The sequence below is a fragment of the Notothenia rossii genome (assembly GCF_949606895.1).
Source record: "Notothenia rossii genome assembly, chromosome: 9".
Lineage (NCBI taxonomy): Eukaryota > Metazoa > Chordata > Actinopteri > Perciformes > Nototheniidae > Notothenia > Notothenia rossii.
Window position 1 is genome coordinate 15959108 of NC_136907.1, and position 12319 is coordinate 15971426.

Consider the following 12319-nt stretch of genomic DNA (forward strand, 5'->3'; position numbering starts at 1 on the left):
TTGATACATCAAAGTGTCTTCTACTAGATGCGTCTGTGTGATAGCTGGTTCATTGTTTAAGTCATGATTGTAAACAAAACTGCCCTCTAATTTATTTATCTTTCACTTTTTTTAATCATTTATTTTCTGGGTTTTAAACTGTGATATGGTTTGGAGAAGATTATGAGGAAACATTCAAAACAAAAATATTTTTATTTTTAACATTTTACAGACACAACTATTATTTGACAAATAGAAAAACATTCAGCAATAATGGATTATAAAAACAAGGTTGCAGCTCTATTATGAAGTTACAATGCCAACATCAAATGTCTGCTAGAAACTGTGATCCTGTTTAAATAATCTTTTCATCAGCTTGTTTATTTAATTTAATTATCTTGTGCGGCTGCCTGTTGACAGTATGATAACTTATTTACTTTATGTGTGTGTGTGTGTGTGTGTGTGTGTGTGTGTGTGTGTGTGTGTGTGTGTGTGTGTGTGTGTGTGTGTGTGTGTGTGTGTGTGTGTGTGTGTGTGTGTGTGTGTGTGTGTGTGTGTGTGTGTGTGTGTGTTCTTATTTTAACTCTGCATGTGAGTGCGGACATGTGTATGCTTCCTTCATCTCTCAGTGTGTGGTTGCCTGACCTGTGTGTGTGTGTGTGTGTGTGTGTGTGTGTGTGTGTGTGTGTGTGTGTGTGTGTGTGTGTGTGTGTGTGTGTGTGTGTGTGTGTGTGTGTGTGTGTGTGTGTGTGTGTGTGTGTGTGTGTGTGTGTGTGTGTGTGTGTCTCCGTTCTCAGGTGTTTTGGCCCGCTCCAGTATCAGTGCACTATCATATGACCAGGTACAGGCTTCAGTTACTCCTGCACCTCTCATAGAAGGCTGTAATGAGGCCATTAGATCCTGCTAATAGCTTGTAGGGTCAGTCAACCGAGAGAAAAGCCGAGGGGATCAGCTTGCATCCAGCTCTCCTGGCCTTTCGTCTCACTCAGAAAAGCCCAAAATGTGTACCTGCATTACTTCCTTTTCTGTTTTACTCACTTTATTCCTTTAGCTCAGTTTGCTTTTTGAAGTCTCTTCCTCTTTCTTTTAATTTACCTCAGCGCTCTATATCTCACTTAACTTTTAATCTAATTTGTCTCATTGACTCTCCATTTGATTCTCTCAGTTCATCAGTACAGAAAGGTAGTAAACACTGTTTTTCTATAAAATGTTCCTTCTAGTGCCATTAGCTCCTAATGTATTCCTATATCTTTTTAACTCTTACTCAATACATGTTGAGTATAGGTGTCTGCATTATTTAGTCTACCTGTTCCCTCTTAGTTTGGCCATAAACATAAAATCAATTCAAAAATGTTATACCTTTTTATTACCTGTTTTTCTTCTATTTTTCTCAGCAAGTGATTCATACAAAGCTGTCAATATTGATGTAAAGAGCGGTGTAAATTATAACAGTTTGTTATTAATTGAAGTTGAACAATTTCGTGTAGCATTGCAGTGACAGAATACAAGTTGCTGTCATGATTTGGTGGTTGTCAGAACCCGAGCAGGATCTCAGTTTAGAAGCTGAATTGAAGTATCTCCCCAAAGAGTTTTTCACATCACATTTCATCTCATACAACTCTGTGACAGTGTTATCTAGACGCCATTTTGTTGTGTCACCTCTGAAAGCATCCCGTTCCAAGTAGTAAATGCTTGCAGATGGTTGAGGTGTCATCTCGCCAAGCAGGCCGTCTCCACACAGCTCCGTGTGACCGGGGCCGCAACACATCCATCTGTTTCTCTCACTTTTAGAAGCTGCAGAGCACTTATACCGGCTAATAAACACGGGGCATAACTGCCAGCTGAAATGAGCAGGTGACAGCTTTAAGTACTCTTCTCTTCGCTTTAGTAAAGAAAGTCTATTTCCAATTCACACTGCATTTAACAACTTCATTCTATCAATGGGGAAATGGATCAATGGAATTCCTTTCTAAGAAACCTTCTCAAAAGTGTTTCTAATGTTTATTTACGAGTCATCAAAATGATTGCACGGGTAAACCAAAGACTTTTGTTTTTTAAAGAACAAAAACATATTAGCCAGACAACATCATTACAGAGCTATCTGTATACATCTCACTGTGTCTTTATTTTTTGGATATAAAGACTTATTTTGCTGGATAATTACCTCCTAATATAATGTAATTCATAGATCATTAAACTGAGAAACTTAGTATTGATTGTGACTGTAAGAATAAGCCACATAAGTCTCCATATAAGGATTAAAAAATATTGACTTTTTTTATGCAAAACCGCTACACGTTCTAAATCCAAGGCTTCTTAGACTATTCATTTGGTTTTTTTCTGTGATGTTTTTAATGAATCTCATTTTCGTATTTTGTGCATCTTGTCAAACATTTGTCATCCCTTTGTAGTTTGCCAATAATTGCAGTTTCAGGCAGCTTTGTTCTGTGTTTACTCAGAGACGAGTGAAACATGTCATTGAAAAGCCATGTTTGTTTAGAAAGCTGTAGGAGGCTTATGCAACGAGCCCTGATGAGAGGCTGACACGATTTCGATCAACCCTCATTTCCTCGAATCTCAATGGATAACAAAAGTATACAATTAGTAGAAACAATAGCCCCACACTTGAATCATTTAGCAGAAAGAACAAATATTAAATTTAAATGTGCTCAACATTCACTTTTTCAGTTTACTGCAGAGTCCCTTTCCCTGTTTTAAGTGTTAATCTGAAGACACCTGGAGGTCATGACTATGTGATCAAGAGCTGTAGCTGACAGTGTTGAACCACACTGAATTTTTAATGCAAATGCAGATGTCTTGCACTCAGACACATCTGCTCTCGTGACATGTTCCATCTGCCTCACCCTTGGTGGTGCAAGCTAGTGTTTCAAACTGTTTATACCCATTTCTTTACAGGAATAAGGGGCGTTTTGTAATAATCTCTGCTGTCATGAGACCCGGTCAGTGGTCGTCATCATCATCATCATCATCATCATCATCATCATCATCATCATCATCATCATCATCATCATCATCATCATCATCATCATCATCATCATCATCATCATCATCCTCATCCTCATCCTCATCCTCATCCTCATCGTTTGCTTTCAATCCCCAAGGTCAAACTCCGGAGCTTCGGGGACAGAGCCTTCTCTGTGGCAGCCCCGAAGCTCTGGAACTCCCTCCCCCAAGACCTCCGTGAGTCTGATTCCCTCACCCTGTTCCAGTCCCGTCTCAAAACCCACCTCTTCAACTCTGCTTATCCTTAAACCCGCTCCTCCCCCCTCTGAACCAACATCCTCCTGACTGCTTTTCTGTTTTTGTTTTGTTTTTGCTTTTGTTTGTGTTTTTGTTCTTGTTTTGTTTGTCGACCTTACTCGTAATGTAAAGCGTCTTTGGGTCTAGAAAAGCACTATATAAATCCCATTTATTATCATCATCATCATCATCATCATCATCATCATCATCATCATCATCATCATCATCATCATCATCATCATCATCATCTCTACCTCAGCAGCATGGCTTTTACAACTCGCCACCTCCTAATGAGGCTTTCTGCTTTGCTTTATCTCTACAGCCAGTTGTCTCCTCTTGTCCTGTGGCTTGACAATGGCAGCATGGCCTTTAGCTAGAAAAGATGCCTCCTTGTTCTGCTTTTTTAGCCGTGACACGTGCCCCTCCTCTCTCCCCTAGTGCCAGCCTTTGACGCAAATGTCAGCTAATTAAGGGTTACATGGTCGACCTTTCTCCCCACCACCTGGGCCCCCGCGCATTCAACCCGCCAAAGCTGCCCAGAGCCAAGCGCCATGCTACAGGTTGCCTCCATGAGTGTGTTGCTGAAACACACCTGTGCACACACAGACACGCAAAACGCAGGTTGGCCTTTGATATGCTAAATGCTGCTGGGCTCCTACGGGGCAGTGGACTCAATTAGAGGAGACACCTGCTGTCTAACACTGAGGATGTACAAAAAAATACCCTAACACCGCAAGCAGGTTTTAAAAAATATGTAATTTTCACTTTTCATTCTCAGTCTCTCATTCAAACCAGAGTTGGTGATTGTAATAACAGCGGAAAGGCAAAAAAAAATCGTTTTGACGAGTCTGAATTTGTTTGTTTGTTTTTTAATGTCATGTAAATCTACTGATGTCTGACTCAAGCCTGGTGTCCTTGAGGAGATCATATTGATTTATATTTTGCATGTTAATGAATACTTTTAAAAGCCCATGTTGTTACCTTTGTATCTGCATTACGCATTATTTTGTTTAGTGAAATCCAGTTCTGGCCTGATTACAATTTCAGTGATATTTTAAACATGATCTTGAAAAAAGCACATTAACTTCACTCACTGCTAATGTATTGACAATTTAAACTGTCATCGTTCGTTAATGTTGATGTCAATTTAAAAATGAGCACTGCATTTAACCATCATGCACAAGTGGAACATCTGAGAGGCTCTGAATATTAAATATTGTCTCTTCAGTTCAAAGCATCTTTACATCTGTGGGGTCACGTTCCAGAGAAGCTAGAACAAAGAGGAGTGAAAACCACACCGAGCCTTTCAACTACTGAAGGATGAAAAAACTCTTGAAAATATAATAAATATCAGAGTCTGACAGTCTCTAAAACTTGAATTGTGAGGTAAAGGCATGTCTGTGTGTGCCAGTGGGCAGTGGTGGAGACTAAAAAGGTGAAATGTTAAAATAACTGCAAGTGCGTATGTTATAAGGAATAACCCGAGTGGTGAAGACAGTGTTAGGTCATTCAAGAAAGAGAACGTTTCAAGGGCAGATAAAGATCAGCGGAAATAAGAAGAAAGAAGAAAAATAATATAGCTTTGAATTAAAAATGAACAGCCAGGAGGGATGTTACTGAGCTCTGAACTGTTGTTCGTATCAGCTGATCAGGTCAGCTGGGACCTTTTGTATTATCACTGGTGCCTTTATGACACTTTGTAACAATTTGGGAATCCACAGTATGTGTGGCTTTGACATCTGTTGAGAAAATGTATTGTCTATTATTCACTTTTTATGGTTCCGCTACAAAGCAGATAAATCAATAGACTATCCCTAGTGCATTCGTTTTTTATGAGAAGATGGAGGGATTCGGAAAGGAGGGAATTGAACAACAATCCACAAATGTGTCATCAAAACAACAAAAAAAGACATCCAGAAGTAGCTGGATGGAAAATGGAAAAAGGAATGCAGTAAATCAAACACGAACTGGGCTATGACGATTTCAAAAAGACTGTGTAAATGTTTGTAAGGAGACTAGATGTAATTTTATTGAAAATGTAATCCATTAATCCAACACTGTTCCCAATAAGGAACAAGTAAGTAGTTAGTGAAGTCTTAAAACCAGAGCAAATACATATTCAAGTGTACAGCTGGTTTTCTGCTTCCAAAAACAACGTGGGAAAAAAAAACTTGGAGTGAATGGTTTGGTTCCGGATGCCATTTGGATTTGATGTGTACAAATCTAAAGAAAGAAGATAGGTGCAGACAAAACATCTGTTTAAAAACTGAGAAAAACTGGAAAAAAAAAGATGACGCAGAAGCTGTGCCCTCAGTAAGAGCTTCAGTCTACACCTGCTCCTCTTCTCATGTTTCTCATCCACTCCCACAGCCTAACCTGCTGCCCTATCTCTTTTTCCATTTGTTTTCCCCCACCTGGTGAAGTAGTGCAGCAGAGTACCATTTAATGGTTCGATCTACTGTATTATGTCCATTTTTGTGTTTTCCTGAAGTGAAATGACTCATCATAAAAAATGAGTCAGCCTACTTGTACATTCACCTCCGGGAAGCTTTTGAATTTGATGATCTGAGCACGTAGTTCTTTCGGTAAGACTTTCAACACACAGGAGGAGATTTGTTTACTTCAGCAGTATAAAAAGTGGTTTGTTAAGAACAAGTAGAAGAAGAACTAGGAAACTGATATGAGCAATGTAACCTCCATGGAAGGACAGAAAAAGATGAGGGTGTCACCTGGAGAAACTCAAGCGTCATCAGCGGTAAATGAGACATGAAGTACCACCCACAGGGTTTGAGTCACAAGTGGACTGAGCGCTGCTGAAACAATATGTGCTTATCATTATAGATTTTACCACAAGCCAAAATGAAGGATCTTGAAGATTACTCCTCTAAAGCACATTTCCCATAATGAATCTCATGGGACCAGATGTGAGATGATCTGATGAGACTTGTGTTACTAATGGAGTCATTTCAGTCTGTCACCACTGGCAGAATTTTCATATATTTAGTTCCCGTGTTAAATAATTCCTCTGGCTGTCTTGTGGTGTCACTAAACATTTGCATACTTAAACAAATAAGCAGGCTGTTTGTCAGTGGATTCAAATTATCCACAAACAACTTGTATGAATTTTTTATGATGTGTCATGTCATGCTTATATTAAGGCAACTAAAACCTTGCATTTTCTACCTACTTTAACTAAAAGGGCTGGTCTACAATGTCAAAGTAATTATGTAACAAAGATAACCAATCTTTCACGCCCACAGGAACAGCATTGTACTGTTACCTCATACTAAATAGTTTATAATCCATTTTTAGTCATGAGAAAAAGCCTTAAAGACCAAACTGGGCTTCTTTGCATTGGATTACCAAGGTTTAAGCTTGATACATATCAATAACGCTTAGGTATTAACTAATTATACTAGACTGGCTTTTTTCATTTTCTCACTTTACACATTATAACTGCTTTAGCCTTAAGACTATGGCACTGACTGTATTCTACTAAAAGCAATGTGCAAATCCCAGTACGGCTTGTTCTCCAAACAACATGAATAAGAATTTCAAAAATCTGTTCATGAATGAAAAATACAATCTGATTCTGGTTTTACTTTCTACATAAAACCACAAATATACAGGGAAACATACTAATGCAACTGAACTGTTTTCCCTTTCAGAGACATCAAACCTGACAACATACTCTTGGATGAACATGGTAAGATCCCTTCTCTAATTGTATTTTCAATTCACTCATGTTGGGGTCAGGGTTGGAATTTAAAGACTGTGACAATAAGATTTGTTTGAGTTTTGGTACCTGTTGACATATCATGATACCATTTGACTGACACACAGAGACCTGATTTGCTTTTCTAAATTCAAGACTGAACCTCTCCTGACTAAGGATTTTATTGAACCTCCAACCCATGGGATCACTTCTGCAAACATCAAAAAGAGATGCAATGCTCAGAGGCAGGTTACACAGATAGGGCTTGCGGCATAACAAATACCTTATACCGTGTTTTAAGAATTGCAACATTGGAAAGAAGTCGACTTTTTTATGCCCACACTGCCAGTCTGCATTGGTTTGAAGCACAGTGACATTAACATGGTGTTCTTTCCCACTGAAATATTGGATTAAATAAGACAGAGTGATGTAACAGTGTGTGAGAAGGACGGCATGATATTAATGATGTCTGCTTCTCTGCTGTGAGTTAAAATCATGCTCTGAATGATTGATTAGGTTTCATCAGAGGCTTTCATGTCAGTTACAGTATCAAACCAGCAGACAAATACACATTACCACACATACAATGACCAACACGACAGAGAGAACAGTGTGCGTTTGTATGCATGTCAAAGGGAGGGAAACAGCCTGGCATGAAGAGTAAATTCCTTCGTTTATATATTTATCAGAAAATAATGTTAAAGTACTTTATGTTATGATCAATCTGGGATAATCACAGATATCCTAGAAAGATGGTACAGTATGAACATACACCACATGGCCAAACGTATTTATGAACAATACAACTACTTTGAAACTGTCCTTGTGGCTTTTACTTAGAGGGAAATCCTTCACATACTTGTTGTTTAAAAGTAGTCTAAGCTGACTGCCTGGCAACCTCACAGAGACAAAAACACTCTAGGAAGTTCCTGCACATACTGTAGGAAATAGTCTGGTGTGCAGGGGTATTTATATGATAATAATAATAATAATGATGGCTTTAATTTATAAAGCACTTCATATTTGCATTCAAATCCCGAAGTGCTAACATCGTAAAAAGAATAAAAAGCAATAAATAAAAATAAATAAGTAAAAAGAATAAAATAAGATAAAAGGGTGATAATAAATAAATAAAAGGTCTAGGGAAAGGCTCTATTGAAGAGGTGGGTTTTGAGGCCTTTTTTAAAAACCTCCACGGACAAATTCATATAGTCAGGCCAAAACAGTTAAGTTCTAACAAACAAATATCTGAATGCTAAATATCTCAACATTGTTTATGCATGAGAATGTTTTGAGGCCTTTTTTAAAAACCTCCACGGACAAATTCATATAGTTATAATGGCTTTATTCCAACTTGTTTATGTAGTAACGTCATACCTTGGCAAAACTGTTACTGTCTTAGTGAGCTTTATAGGTGATGGTAGTTGGATTTTGTTACCTTTGTACAGAAATATAAATGTCCCCGTGTTTCTGGTATTTTTTCACCAAGCCAAGCCGCTTTATATTACTGTAGTATAGAAATGAGAGTGGTGGTTAATCTTATCATGTAACGCTTTGCTAGAAAGCAGAAACCTTATTTCACAAAAAAGCCAACTTTTCCCATCACTACATACTTTACTAGGAACATAATGAACCAAGTTCTTACATGTAACAAAGCATTGCTTGATATTCATGATAATCAGTTGGGCTACAATGGATAGAAAAACTAATGGACCAACTCTGTTGTCCTGTAAGTAGGTACTTTATTACAGCACTGGCACTGACACCAGGAAGCAGACTCCACACTTCTAATAAAGTATAGTGTCAGCTTGACAGCACAGTTCCAATAGCCCCGTTATACCCTCTATGCCCAGATAAGATAGGTTCTAAGCCCTATTTTCTCTGAAAAAATAGAATCTAGTCAGAACCAGATAGCAACAAATCTCAAAATGAAGACATGAAAAGGTTATCTAAACCTGTAACTGACTGTTTGAACATTCACTTGAGTAGAAAGGTTGGAATGCCCCGCTTCATAAAACAGATGGCTAAACAGTAATTCAGCAATTTACGCTGACATATACGATATTTCATTAATTTTATAACACAAGAATAAACCTTGAATTAACTGTCCATCTGCTGAATACAGACATTAAAAGTGAAAGACTCTTTGAGAATGAACTTTAAAGTTTAAATTACATAGGTGCACATTCAACTAGAAGGGTGTGCTACAGCTTCTGAACAACAGCTGTGCTCTTCCGGCACTGAAATAAAGAATTGAAGACATTTGTCAAAGAGTATTTGAGTATTACCGAAAAGGTCTCAAATTTACTCCGACAAGAGAGTCTAGGTTATGTTCCACGCTTTCCTGAAAATGTTGCAACATGATCACGTTGTGTGGTACATTTATTTATGAGCTGTTGCAATTCTAATGCATAAACAATGTTGAGATATTTAGCATTCAGATATTTGTTTGTTAGAACTTAACTGTTTTGGCCTGACCTTGAAAGAATAACCCAAGACCAAAAGTTTTCAGAAATGTTTTTCATACACACTCACTAAAGTCCTGAGACCTTGGAGGTTACTGGGCAGCTGCTAAGGGGATATGTGGGATGGCAGGCCTGCTGTCGCTACAAAATGGAAGCAGACAAAAGAGCGACAGACGGAGAGAGAGGAAGAGAGGGCTGAGATGCAAAACAGAGCGAGAATAACAGGGAGGGCCACGAGGACATGACAAGAAAGAGGAAAGTGATGAGCAAACATTTCTGGAAAAAACAAATTTGACAAAGGAGGGAGAACAGGGTAGACACAGAGAGAATGAGATATGAGCGATAAAGAGGGAGAAGATGGAGAAAGGCAGCCTTGTCATCCTGATTTCCACAGGACAACAGATGCTCACCTTAGCTTTCTCTCTCTCTCTCTCTCTCTCTCTCTCTCTCTCTCTCTCTCTCTCTCTCTCTCTCTCTGCATGCTTGCCTGTCCTTGCAAACTAAACAAGCAGTTATTTCCTCATCATGCATTCTACTCACACTTTTTCATCCTATGCAGATATTTAGTTTACCTCACCACTTGAGGCTAAAACAACGGGGGGAGGAGGGGGAGGTTGCTTTTGCAAACCATGTCAATTTTGCAACCTGGAAATTGATCCATTGCTCAGGCGTTCCTCTGGGAGCTGCTTTATGGAGACAAAAATGTTTTACTCACGCACGTGCAATGTTGCTTTGTTAAATGTTATGGCCCTACATTGCTGAGAGAAGCTCCAAGAGGCTGTTTGTTATCCACTGTGAGCCTGTACGTATGCTTTAAAAGCATGCGGTACATTGAGTCGATATTGTAAGTAAAACCACAGCTCTGTCCTTTACTCTCTAACTGATAAACTGCAGTGATAGTGCATATGTTTTAGCTCATACACACTCATGGGAAAAATCTTAAAAATACGGAGTATCTATTTTAACAACAACAATTGGAAATTCATAGGAACAATACATGCAGGCTAACATGGTGTTAACAATGCATTGGAGAGTTCTGTGGCTTCATCTTATCCTGCTTCATATAAAACGCCAATGTAGTTTTAGTCATGTTACATAAAGCTTCTGTATTCCTGTTCAAAAGTCTTAAAATACTCATGTATGTAACACATTTGTCCTGAGTTGTGCGGGTGTTTTGAGAAAGTGACAAGAGAATTAAAAATAGAAGAGACATGCAGTAGCGTGACATAACCTAAGGATCAAACCCCTGACAGTTGTGTAGGTAATCCCAGTAGAACACATTAGATAACTCAGTCACCAGGGAACCTGCTGAACCATCGCTCAGCCATCACACACCAATCTCACACGCAGGGAACAGTTTGACTGCAGACAAGCACGGGTTAATCTCATTTACTGACTAAAGGTTTTAAATCAAAACCTTTAGTTGGAATTTTAGAGAATAGTAGCACTCTGACCTGCATGCGTTATTTGACATATTCCAATGTGATGCTATCATTTAGAGCACATAGTGAATGGTCTCCATAAAAAGAATCAAATAGAAGCTTAGATTTAAAAAATAAATGCAACAAAGAACTGTAATTAAGGCTTAAAAACATTAATATCATTCAAAAGCAGATAATCCAGTCATATTCAGGCACTCTAAAACACCGCTTTGACCCGAAATAACATCTTTATATCCTAAACGGTAAAAGGAACAAGACAAAAAAACAAAAACCGCAGAAGTCATTTTCAGCCTATAGCCTTCATTTAAACATTTGACGTCACAAAGGCTGACACTGGCTGATAGTCACTCTATAGTGAGAATTGGTACTTTAAAATCAAAGCACTCTCCCTGTCATCCACTTTGATTCAATGACAATGGGTCCCACCGGTCGGGAAGCAAAGTCTAAACAGCCATTTACTGTAGCCAACAAGTATTCTGAGAACGCCACTGTGATGTACATTTTCCATTTTGCAGATTTGAAAACTGTGTCATAGCTCATCTCTTAATCTCTCTATTACTAATTCCATCCCTCTGACTCGCAATGTGTGTCCTGTTACAACCATAAATGCCCTCTCTTTAAATAAACTACACTACAAATACACTCACTATTATTCTTACTATTGGAAATGAGCAATTCATTATTCAAGAGCAAAGTCTGAAAGCTTTGTATTGATCACCAGAGGCTGTATGTCTTGTTGCAGTACACCAGGTAAAACGTTTAAGCATTTTATTTTACTACTTGATACTTCTCGCCCAGCAGCCAATACATTTTTGACGATGGTTTCTCATTTCCTCCTGCTGACTACCGTGTAAAACTCCTGTCCTAAATCTTTCTTCTCCAAATCTCAGAAAAAAAGAAAAAAAAGAAGATAAGTATGCACAGAGACAGGAGACATTATTAAATATGAAAACAGAAAATAAATTCTTCTCTTACTCAAGCTTCACTTAAAGTCGGACGCTTCAGCCCTGCTGCACCTTGGTCACAGTCATCAGGCTGCATTAACAATGGTCCCCTCAAAGCACCCCCCCTCTCAATGCACGGCTACACCCATACAGCACGGCTTTGAGTAATGCATGCAGGCGTATTTGAAACGGTAAAGGACAAAGAGGGGTAGAGGGGCAGGCATGAGCATTAAGTGGATGAGATGTAGGGTTTATGGAGGGAAAAGAAAATGAAAACACGAAGCTAGAGGAAGATGTGGGAGGCCACAAGGACTAGTGAAACGGTGGAATATAAAATACATCATGAAAAGGTTTGATAATGGAGAGTTCGGAACCATTGAATGAGGGGAAGGGAGATTTGTGTTCTCTTATCTGTAGAGATTGTGGCCAGCTTGTCTCTGCTTAATAGTCACACAGTTATTTGTGTTTGTTTCTGCCTTTAAAGAAAAAGTGTACGTCTGTTCAGCCTATATG

The 12319-nt window shown here is 38.6% G+C and overlaps 1 protein-coding gene across 1 annotated transcript in view; it reads left to right on the forward strand.

Annotated features, from left to right (window-relative positions):
* The window catches only part of stk32a (serine/threonine kinase 32A), a 68516-nt gene that overhangs the window by 29360 nt on the left and 26837 nt on the right, over window positions 1–12319 (forward strand). Inside the window, exon 7 of the mRNA XM_079649879.1 lies at window positions 6909–6946. Coding sequence (XP_079506005.1) covers window positions 6909–6946 — 38 coding nt within the window. The remainder of the gene's footprint in view (window positions 1–6908; window positions 6947–12319) is intronic.